Here is a 12,474-nt window from a genome sequence, read left to right as displayed (position 1 = left end):
TGTTAAAGGTCCAAACCTGTATGACCTTATTCTGCGGAACACAAAAGAAGATATTTTAATGCATGTTGGTAACCACACAGTTTTGGTTGGTGGTCCTGAAGTCTGACCACACTGACTCTGACTAGCCTAAGGTAGGGAGCTGCTCTGGGGTCCAGTGGTGATGCAAAAAGTAGATCAAGTCCATCAACACCCCCAAAACTTCATAGTCATATAGTGAACGCATTATGATATCGCTTGTTTCTGCTTCTTTGCCTGCATTTTGATCTGGAAGTACTCGTTCAGGAGATGTGTAATAGTGCCCCATACCTTATATCAGTGAAAACACAGAAAACCATTAACTTGATAATGGAGTAATTTAAATTACATTCATAACTGTACATTAAAATCAACTACCAGTCTAAGTTACCAATTTGATCATTGCTAGCCCTATTCTGAACTGCAGTAGCCTAACGGAGCTACCTAATCGATTTCAAACTGCCAAATGATAACTTTCTGAACACTGACAGCTGTAGCCTACTTTCCCACATTAGCTAAACATTTGTATACTGTAACGTACACACAGCATGGTATATGTGTGTATTAGTAGCACAGGTGTAATTGTACGGATTGTTATGCTAAATTGCGAACCGATCTCTCTAGTCTGATTGACTGGTAGCCCATTGCAGCCTTTTATTCAGAAAATTTATTCAGAGCCATATTCTCAACCATATTCTCTCGTCCTCTGCTTGCCCGTTTGAAAACTGTGCACGCTGCCGGCGAACGTAAAAAATAAAACATAAAATCAGCATCAGCAACTGCCAGTAGCTAATCAAATTTTGGGGTGGCACCCGAGGTGGCCAATCGGATGTCAGGGGTGTCCAGTGCCCATTCACTGTGTGAATGAAAAAAATTTGACAGATGAGGCTGATTCAGATGGACAGACCTCAGTGGATCATGCAGGACCAGTAGAGGGCCTCATTGCAGCCTTTAATTGCAAAAATGTTATGTGTAATGGGTTGAACCACTATCCTGGCCAATTTTACTAAGGCTGTTTATGTACTTTTGACTTAGCCTAAAGCAAGGCATGTTTGTGCAATTGTGAAATTTTGAGGTTAAATCAAGTGTCATCAACAGGCTTGTACAGGAACCGCTGGCAGAGAGCAATCAAATTATTACATTTCTAAACAACACCCACTCAGTTTTCTCACAGACAGATAGTTAGATCCAACAGATAGAAATATCAAATGTTCATTGTTAGAAAATCTTTAAAAAAATACTCCCTCTGTTATTTGACAGTTTTATGTATCTTCATTCCAAACATATTTAAGGAGGCGCCATAGAGTATAAATTCCCTGTACTGATACCAACAACTGCACTGCTTAGAAGTTCATTCCTCTTACAGGTATCATTTACTGACATCCATCCATCATTGTTGAAGTTATTCTTGTCTCATTTATTTTTTTGTTGTTTTTAAGGCACTGCAATTTCTTTACAGACTAAGAAGAGTGAAGATGTCTTGCATAAAAGCAATGCCCGTTAAGAAAGGTGAGTATGAACCTTTTAAGGTTTATAAGGTCAAATTGTTTTTGGCCAATAAAGTGCAATAAAAATCTCTGTCTTAAAGTATTTACATGCTTAATGTTGTGATATTTGACTCAAGCCTGTGCAAAACCATCATGTAGTAAGTATTACATTTGTAATTCTACAGAAGTGATGGAAGAAAATCAACTCAGCTTCTTTCAGGAGCTTCTTCCATCGGCTGAGCGTACGGCTTTGCTCTACCATCTCTCCTATCTCTGTTTGGCTAAGTTCCCCAAGTTGGAGAAGGTTCTCAGAGAGTGTGCTCTTGAAACCAAGAATCTCTTTGCCTCCTCTGAGGATCTTCTGCAGAAGGTAAAGTCAATGTTCTTCTGACTTTTCTCTTATTGAAGTCAAACTAAAGAGTTTTTAAAACTCGCAAAATAAGCTAATATAACCAACAGAAGGAATCAAGGATTTATTTGTAATAAATTTGAATTCAGGTACAAAACAAGAATTTTAAGGAGTAGAATTGAATTGCATTGAAATGAATAGAAATGCCAGAGTAGCTTTTAATAATGCATTTAATAAATGTATATATTTCACTGTAATAACTTAAATTTCAGTTCATGCACAATTGAAGAAGAACATTTAATTTCAAGGTCACACAGGCTTTTATGGTTTTTATAGATTTTTGGGTAACACTTTAGAATACTGTTCCTTCATTAATGAATAATTACACAGGAACAAATGAGTAACACATTATTAACATTGTAGTAACTACTATTAACTAACAAGAAACTCTGATTAACAAATTTGTAAGTAATAGCGCTCAGATGAATGTAGTAGTTCATTATTAGCTAATCAAGAACTACTATTTGTTTCATACCTCCCAGAGAACTACTATCTACAGGTTCATAATTAACATGAATAATGCATAATTTATAATAAAAGGTACCGTATTTTCCGGACTATAAGTCGCACTTTTTTTCATAGTTTGGCTGGTCCTGCGACTTATAGTCAGGTGCGACTTATATATCAAAATTAATTCAGACTGAGATGAACCAAGAGAAAACATTACCGTCTACAGCCGCGAGGGGGCGCTCTAGTTGGCGGAGTTGTTCAGAAGCGACACGGATGATGAAGAAAATGATGAGGAATGAGATCGCGGGAGCTTGGTGAACTTGTACTGGTAACTTGCTTGTTGGACTCGCTGGCTTATGTTAATTTAGCTTATTCAGCCTCTCAGATATTTGTTCTTTATGCTATTGTGTAGCTGAATAACGTGTGCAGTGCGTGTGCGGTGCATGCTGTGCAGGAGCAGCACGCGCTAAAGTGCTTTCACATAAGCTGCGTTTGCAGTGCGTAACTGACCCGCGGCTGTAACCCCAAACACATTGTATTTCAAATCCAGAAGTTATCAGCAAATTTTATTTAAAAAAAAAGAAAAAGTTTTTTGTCAGCATTGCGATTCTCTTTATACGTGTACTCTTTAATAGACGTATTCACGTTTAAACACAATTTAAACAAACTATTATTCAATGCATTACTTCTATATAATTATATATTAAGTTGCTCAAGCAAGTGGTAGGCCTAAAATATTTAACCATGCACTTATATTAAAATCGCATACATTTTAAATTAAAACTTAAAATTGACAAAAACAGCAGACTCATACCCTTTCTTTTGCATAATTTAAATCTTTATACAATAAATCTTGCATGTCACAAATAACTTGTTTTTCCACCTCCACGAATGAGACGAGTGTTATTCATTATGTCGCCTTGTTGAAGTAAATTGTAGTTTTCCTTGATTTACCAACGCTTGAAGTAAAAAGATGACTGTGAAAAATAGTAGGCTAGTATTTAATTAAATGCATTTATGATGAAATTACTACATTTTCATGTCAATCTGGTCAATCGGTGTTCATTTTGACCACAAACCGTGTGCTGTCACTTTAATTCAGCGCGTGCAGCACAGCAAAAATAGACTCGGTGCGGAAACGATCGCTGCACTGCTGTATACGCACCGCACCTGGAACGGATCGACGGACTGCAACCGCGTGCATTGTGAAAGCTCTGACCTGTTAACAAGGGTACGGAAAAATATATTCACTACAAACGGAGTATGTGTGAAACGGGCGTTAATGTGTTACGTTAACATACTGGACACTTATTCAGCCTGTTGTTCTGTGTGCTACTGTGTAGTTGAATAACTTGCCTTTCCTGATTAAATGTCTGTTCTTGGTCTTGGATTTTGTGAAATAAATTTCTAAATAAATGCGACTTATAGTCCAGTGCGACTTATATATGTTTTTTTTCACTTCATGAGGCATTTTTTGACTGATGCGACTTATACTCCGGAGCGACTTATAGTCCGAAAAATACGGTAATGGTAACCCACTAGTAATGACTCAAGTATTACTACATCATTTTAAAGGAACTTCTAATTATTTGGATCAGTATTCTAAAGTGAAAAACATGATAGCTACCTAATATTGACTGAAGTCATTGTAAGCTTTTGAGATTTTTGTAAGATTTTGAATAGTAATTCCTTCCAATGGATTTGATAACACTTTAGTCATTACTAGTGTGTTCCCATGATCTTCACTTTAGAATACTGATCCAAATAATTAGTAGTTCCTTTAGAAGGATGTAGTAATACTTGATTAATTACTAATGAGTTACCATTACCTTATTATATATTATGCATTATTAATATTAATTATGAACCTGTATATAGTAGTTCTTAGTAGTCTTCAGTGAGGTATGAAAAATAGTAGTTATTGATAGTAGTCACATTCGACTGAATGCTATTACTTACTACTAATTCATTAATCAGATTCAGATTCACTTTATTAGCCATTTGCAGTGTGAAACCACATTGGAAGAAAATGTACAAGGAGCTCAAAGTGCAAAGTCGACACATAAGATAACACAACATAAAAAAAACAGACAAGCAAATGCCACATAAAGTCTTAAAAGTAAAATGCTGTACTTTAAAAGTATATACAATAAATTAAAAAGCCTAGTTTAAAGTGCTTTGTTTAAAGTGATCACAGCTTGGGGAAAGAAACTATTTAAATGGCGATCAGTGGAACATTTAACAGAGCGATACCTTCTCCCTGAGGGAAGCATTTCAAAAAAGGCCCTTGCAGGATGGCCTGAGGCATCATTAGCAAGTTGTAGAGCTCTTTTCAATAGTCTAGCTTTATATGTGGCCTCCAGGAACGGCAAAGTGCAGCCAATGGTCCTGCTGGCTGAGCGAACCACTTTGTTCAAAGCCCTCTTCTCTTTCAGAGTGAGATTACCAAACCACACATTAATACTACTGGTTAGGACACTCTCAATTACACAAAAATAAAAGTTCAAAAGAATCTTAGTATTTTGAGTAAACTCTCGAAGCCTACGTAAAAAGAAGAGGCGCTGTCTCGCATTCTTAGCAATGTTAGTCGTATTTGAGCTCCAATTCAAATCGTGAGAAAGAGTCACACCCAAAAATTTACATTTCTCAACAATCTGCACATCAGAATCATGGATAGTAATAGGCAACTGATTCCTGTTGTGACAAAAATCAATAACAAGTTCACACGTTTTTGAAGTGTTCAAAAGCAAGTTATTTTCTTTACTCCATTGAACAACATTCTCCACCTCCTCTCGATAAGGAGATTCATCATTTGAACTAATCAGCCCAATGATAGTTGTATCATCGGCATATTTGATTATCACATTATTATCATGAGATGCTACAAGGTCATGAGTATACAATGTGAACAAGAGGGGACTCAAAATACACCCCTGCGGTGAACAGGCTTGGGAGGGTTACTTTAAAAATGTATTCCGTTACAGTTACAAATTACTTCATAAAAAAAGTATTCAGTAACGTAATCCAAGTACTATAATATGAAAGTAATGTAACTGATTACTTTTGGATTACTTCAAGGTCACATATATAAAAAAAAAGTCAAGCAAGAAGAAATATTATACAAAAAAAAAAAAACTTTTATTTTTAATTTAATTAATCTATTAATTTATTAAGAATTTGGCCTTAACACATTAACACAGGCCTGAATATATATTTATGTAAAGGGCTATACAGACTAATACTATACTAGGCTATACTATAAGTGGCTAATGTATGGTATTACAGATTATTTTCTTTTATTTTTAACTCATTTTTAACAAAAAAAAAAACAAAAAAAACATTTAATTTTTTTTACACAATCTACATTAGTTTATTTTAAAATAGGCCTACATGTTGACTATAGCCGTGGTCTTTCTTAATTTGCCTGACTGAACTTGGGGCGTTGGCAGTGGGAGTTCCCCTACGTTACCTAGACAGCGAACATCCCGTTACGTGAGAAAAGATTAAGAAAGGACATTTTGGGTACTAAAAAAGCTACCCTCCTAATTTCTACAAAATAGCAGCGGAATTTCCATGAATTAAAAGCGATTTTACCCGCAGGCAGCATCGTTTAGCACTAGCAGCAGTGATTCAATCTGCATCTGAGGAGATTGTACAGCTGTTATTTGCGCGTGGCACACGTGAGTCATTACTGGCAACAGAACCAGGAACTACTGTATAATCAAGCAGCGCTTAATATAGTGTTATTATGCCAAATTACTTATTTATTTAGTTTTAAATGAAACCATTGTAATCCTGAAAGTATTCCCCCTTTTTTCAAAATGTAACTATAATCTGATTACTACGTTTTTTGACGTAACTGTAACGGATTACAGTTACTGGATTTTTGTATCCTGATTACATAACGCCGTTACATGTATTCCGTTATTCCCCAACCCTGGCGGTGAACCAGTGCTAATATACAGCTCATCAGAAATGCAACCATTCATTTTGACCCTTTGTGGTCGACAAGTCAAAAAGTTAAAAATCCATTTACAAATGGCATCATCAAGTCCAAGACATTTCAGTTTGTGGATGAGCTTTGTGGGGACCATTGAATTAAAAGCTGAACTGTAGTCTAAAAATAGCATTCTAGCATATGATTTATGTACATCAAGATGCTTGTAAACAGAGTTCAAAGCAAGGGAGATGGCGTCCTCAACACTTCTGTTTTTCCTGTATGCAAATTGAAGTGGATCTACAGACACAGGGATTTGATCTCTAATAAAGTCCAACACCAACCGCTCAAAACTTTTCATCAAAACAGATGTCAGGGCCACTGGCCGATAATCATTCAGACATGTCACAGGTGTCTTCTTGGGCACTGGAATTATGATTGATCTTTTAAAGCTGACTGGAACACAGCACTTCCTAAGTGACATGTTGAAAAGATCTGTCAGAACAGGAGCAAGTTGCTCGGAGCACAGTTTAAGAACGCGGGGAGGAATACAGTCCGTTCCAGGGGCCTTCCTAACCTTCGTCCTGGACAAGACCCTCTGGACATCCTCCTGAGTGATGGTAAAGCTCTGCTCATTACAAGATGTGAGAACAACAGGTTCAGCATTTTCAATTTCAAAACGACAATAAAACTCATTTAATTCGTTCGGCAAAAATGGGTCAACATTAGTGATTATGGATCTTCCTTTAGGTTTCCAAGCGGTGATAGAATTTAACCCTTGCCACATACGTCGTGGATCCCCCTCCATGAAATATCCCTCTAACTTAGCTCCATACACTCGTTTAGAGGCTTTAATGGACCGCTCCAGAGAATATCTGGACAGCTTATACGCAGCAGCGTTACCAGATTTAAAAGCCATGGCCCTCTGTTGTATTTTCCTATTTACTTCCGCATTATACCACGGGTTCTTCTGACTAGCGTGCCGTTTTATTACCTTTTTTGGAACACAGCAATCGATGCAATAGTCAATATACCCAGTCACTGCATCACAATACTCATCCAAGTTTTCTAAATGGAACACAGACCAATCAGTAGCATCAAAACATCCTTGTAGTTTCACTTCACTTTCCTTCATCCAGTACTGAATGATGCATGATGAAGGTTTTGATTGTTTACTCCTCTGTATATATGTAGGAAGAAGTAACACAGAGGAGTGATCTGATTTTCCAAAAGCTGGTCTAAGGCTGGATTGGTAAGCAGATTTAACGTTACTGTAGCAGTGATCCAGGATGTGTGGTCCTCTAGTTGGATGTTTAACATGCTGATAGTAGTTGGGAGAGGCAGTTTTAAAATGACATTTATTAAAATCCCCAGTCACTATGACCACAGCATTAACATGGGAGTTCTCAAATTTGTTTACAATGTCACTTAATTCACTCAAGGCAAAAGAAGTGTCCGCTCGCGGATGTATGTAAACTCCACACAGGAACATCACGGAGAACTCCCGTGGGAGATAAAAAGGCCGGCATTTCACAATTAAACATTCCAAGTTTGCGTTGCAAGTTTTGTTCACGATGACACAATCCGTGCACCAGAGTTCGTTAATTAAAAAACACACACCTCCACCCTTCGATTTTCCGGTGCGCTCTTTCACCCTATCCGAGCGGTGGACAGAGAAACCTGGTGGCTGGAAAAAAGACTCCGGCACACCGCTGTGTAGCCACGTCTCTGTCAGGCAAAACACAGAGCAATCCCGGGCCTCACGCTGGGTCTTGATGCGGCTCAGCAGGTCGTCCGTCTTGTTCGGCAATGACTGAACATTCGCCAGGTAGATGGACGGCAGCGGGATCCTCGACTGGCGGCTGCGTAGCCTCACAAGCAGCCCCCCTCGCTTCCCCTCGGTGTCTGCGCTTCCGCCGCTGATAGCCTGTAGCGTCCCCACTCAGGGGCACAGGTGTACGGCATGTGTGGCGATATCTCCGCCCCGTCTCCTCGCTCTGCTCCCGACCTCCGTAGCCTGACTCCCGGCCTCGCTCGCCTCGAGTGGGGCACGCAACGAAATCAGCACACCTCAGTCCAATATTGACAGATGACAGTCCACAAATTTCCTCACGGATTCTCAGAAGTGTCTCGCGACCATAACTTAAAGTGGCAAGTGCATCAAAGACGAAAACAAACATAAAACAGACAGCGCACAGGAGAGCTCTTGCTACGGCGCCCTGCCTCGGCGCCATCTTTCTAAGGAACGAGTTTCTTGTTACTTAATAGTAGTTACTACAATGTTAATAGTGTTGTTGTAAAGTTTTTCTTTCTTCAAAGCAGAGACCAGGAGACTTGAGATGGATCTTATAAGCAGAAGAGATTTATTCTTCCAAGTAGTCTGTAGTTCATCGTCATCATCAAGACTAACTCAAGAGAGTTGCCTTGCAAATTTATAGACATTTAGGGGGAGGGATTTACATTGAGGTTGAACAAAGCATGCAAATTAGGTATACAGGTTAAGGTAACACTCTAGACTGTGAGGGTCTGGCCAATCCTAATTCAATCAGCATAAGGCTCCAAGAGCCATTTGGGTAATCATTAGTGTGCTAATCCCATCAGTCTGAGTGAAACTGGGGCTCGAAGAGCCATTAAAGAAAACAGGAATTGCAACTTTGCTGAGATCTTAACCTTAAAAGCTAAAATCAGTATTCTTCACTGTGATGTTATGTAAGGAAGCATATCTGAAAACATATTCTTAAATTTTAACCCTTCAGTGTGTTACTAATTTGTTCCTGTGTAGTTATTCATTAATGAAGGAACAGTATTCTAAAGTGTTACCGATTTTTGTACTTTTAGGATAAGTAAAAAAATATATAGTACATAATTTATCTTATTTTCAGTAGGTCCAGTAGTTGCTAGGAGCAGCAGAAATGTCTATTGAATTTAATACGTGTCTGATTTGCTAAATACATTTATTTTTATTAAACTCTGTTAGACTTTCTGTCTTCTGGTGGAGATAAGGGGAATGTTTGATGATAAATGTTTGACATGACGGGACACATTGTTGTAGTATTTGATGCAGTTGACAATGATATACAGTGCAATACATTTCTCATTAAATGCTAAAACTCTTTGGTTGTGTTGATAAATTAATTTGAATTAATATAAATATTTGTTTAAAATTTTGGATGGATTCCCCCAACCACCTGCATATTTAGGCTTCAAATGGCGAAATCACCAAAAGGTGACGACTTTGGGGCACTATTAATTTTGTACCTACAAAAAAAACATGGAATTTAATTATTTAATATAATATGATTTTTTTAAGTTGGCTCAAAAATCTAAGGGGGCACATGCAAGGACATAACATGTAAAAAATCTTGCTGCCTTTCAGTGTGTGGACACAAGTAACCAATTGGTTTCCACACTGTTCCCTCGACTGAAACTCGCTGTTGAAAATAATGAAAACATTCAGACTACGATGTCTTTGGAAAAAGCAAGAGAATGGATTGCAGAAATTGTTAACAGAGTGGAAGAGATGGAAGACAGGTAACATTTTAGGATATGTTTAATATTCAGACGGGATTAGTTTTACAAGGGTAGATGGAGTAATGTAATTTTACCACAGGACATCTGTAATATTATTCACACGGGATAAGAAGTCTCAGTAAAACTAGCAGAGGTGGGAGGGTAACTCAATTTACGCACAGTTGTTACCTTCCTGTTGTCGTGTGCATATTACGTTGCTTCCTGATATCATGTGTGTAAACACATATAAGTTATATATATAACCTATATATATAACAGTTAGGTCCAGTCCAACGATTTATTAATTAAATAAAATAAATTCTGATTGTATTCTGTTGGTAATACGCTCTTACCTAAAGCAAAAAGAAGCTTTGTGCCTCTGACAAGTGCTTTCAACCTTTTTTTATCCTTTTCTTAACCTTTTGAATGGTAAGCAGAAAACACTTGAGTTTTGCCACAGACTTGTCCCACCGCCTAGAACGCAATTGAATGCTTTTTCAAGCGCTTCCATACTTGAAAAACTGCAGAAAACTACTTTTAAACAGGAAATCACAGAATATTTAGGTACATGTTTACAGCTGGTCTATTTGCACAGGATTAGTATTACCGAGGTAATTTTTCCGGACATTTTTACAAAAGGTAAAAGTTGCTGTAATCTTTACTGACATTGTCCGTAATGATTGCTGAGATGGTACATTTGGATGGGACTAAAATCACTGTGAAGCTCTGGCAATAATCACTTTACCCCACCTCTTCATCTTAAACTAATCCCTAATAGAGCTTTAGTGTTACTTGTCAAAACCATTATAAAATATGAAGTTTACAAAGATTACTGTGATTGAACTGATGGTTTATCTGAAATCTGTCATTATCAGATATGAGAAACACAACCGCAGTGTGGCTTCCTGCACCAGTGATGTGATTCTTGAAAAGGCTGAGGCTGAAAAAAAATGTGCACAAACTACCAAGGAGATAGAGGCTCTAGAGAAGGTGGTGAGAGATCTTCAGATGGAACTGAGGAAAACCTTAGAGGAAATCGGACAAATTGAGTCAAAGATAAACCGGTGTCAGGCCAGATCTGCTCGTGGAAGAATGTTTGGTTTGAGTTTCCTGGCTGTCGTTGTGCCATTTGTTGGACACATTCTTAAATCCATTTTTGCAGCTAAACCTGCACAAAACCAGGCTCTCATCAATGAAAAAGCTCGACTCGTTGCTCAGAAGTCAAACCTGAAAAGCCAGGAGCACAATATCCAAGTCAGGCTGACTGATGTTCAGCTGAATTTGGCAAACAAGAAGACGGAAAAGGGTGAGATTCTTTCAAGATCTCTGTGTGCCAATGTCAAAAACCTCAGAGTAATCTCTCATGATCAATGTCTGCTTCATATTGTTTTTCAAGGTTCAATACCCGAAACTGTCCATCTGAGCGATGTCCAAAAGTACCTTTATCAAATCCAACAAACTCTGCTTAAGCAAAATATGTTCTGGAAATCAATGCTAGTATTTCTGGAATCTCTCAAAAGCGAGACCTTTTCTAATGAACACTTCATTGAGGAGAATGAACTGAAGGAGATTGTTCTGATGCATATTGATTTAGCGCAAGTGGTAACTTACACACTGAGGAAACATTCAGTTGCAGATTATGACAGTTCATTTCATTGCATTTTCTATGTTGTGATTCATTTTGTACCTCTAATTTTACAGAATTGGAAGGCCTTTGGTGAATCCTGTCTGATGGCAAAGATGGCCTTTAGCTTGCAGAATAAGGATGCATATAAGTTCCTGGAATTCAGCCCATCTTCACTGTCACCAGAGGAATGGAAAAGGCGGTATGACATTGTCATAGCAGATCTTACCAAAATAGGTACTGCCATCAGTGCACATTAGCCAATGATGTCTGCCATTACTTTACAGTACATAGAAGTACATTCAACATACACATTTATAATGTTTTATAAAGATGAATTCAAATTATCACTGGTTAGCGCTGTGGTTGCTAGTGGGCGTTCCCACTAGTTTCCTTGTAAAGTTTATGAATGACATATGTCTACATATGTCATTCCATGTTGTAAATATCTTCTTTTTTTAAAAAAATCAATTTTCTTTCCACTAAACATTTTGAAATTGGAAAGATTATATAAATGGAATCAGCAAATGTATAATATAAAAGACAAGCAACCTGAAAAGAAAAACTAATTGTGTAAAAAATATGAGCATACATTTATTTTTAAATAAACATCTTGTCTGTAGTTTGATTTATAGAATTCCTCTGGTACTAAATGATTAATTCATGTAAAAATTGTAAAGCCAAAATCATGATGAATATAGTATCATTTTAAATGTTATGTAGTTTGTGTTTGTATTGTATGTAACATGCTTTTTCAAATAAATGGATTAAAAAAAATATCTTGGATATTTGTGTGAGAGACTCGACACAGAGGCGAAATAGAATCCAAATGCTGGAAGTTTTATTAATCTCAGCAAACAAATCCAATACACTAGACAGAGACCTAGTCGATAAGCCAGAAAGGGTAAACAGAGAAGTCATCAGTCCAACCAGGCAAACAGAGCAAAAATGGTAATCCAAAATGCAGTTATCCAATAAGGCTAGCACAATGGTCATAACAAGACGACAATGAACAGGCAATGAAAAGTACTCAGTAAGGCAT

The 12,474-nt window shown here is 37.5% G+C and overlaps 1 protein-coding gene across 1 annotated transcript; it reads left to right on the top strand.

Moving 5' to 3' along the window:
- Nucleotides 1-1,357: 1,357 nt before the first annotated feature.
- Nucleotides 1,358-12,201, top strand: LOC307151797 (uncharacterized protein). Its single transcript, XM_079859965.1, has 7 exons — nt 1,358-1,381; nt 1,475-1,524; nt 1,688-1,872; nt 9,675-9,829; nt 10,684-11,114; nt 11,205-11,410; nt 11,510-12,201. The coding sequence occupies exons 2-7, from the start codon at nt 1,491-1,493 to the stop codon at nt 11,690-11,692; spliced, it is 1,194 nt and encodes a 397-aa protein (XP_079716091.1). The 5' UTR covers nt 1,358-1,381; nt 1,475-1,490; the 3' UTR covers nt 11,693-12,201.
- The last annotated feature ends 273 nt before the right edge of the window (nt 12,202-12,474 follow it).

The sequence above is a fragment of the Squalius cephalus genome (assembly GCF_949319135.1).
Source record: "Squalius cephalus genome assembly, chromosome: 23".
In the NCBI taxonomy this organism is placed as follows: Eukaryota; Metazoa; Chordata; class Actinopteri; order Cypriniformes; family Leuciscidae; genus Squalius; species Squalius cephalus.
The sequence above is the reverse complement of the archived record's forward strand: the minus strand, read 5'-3'. Positions and strand labels throughout refer to the sequence as shown.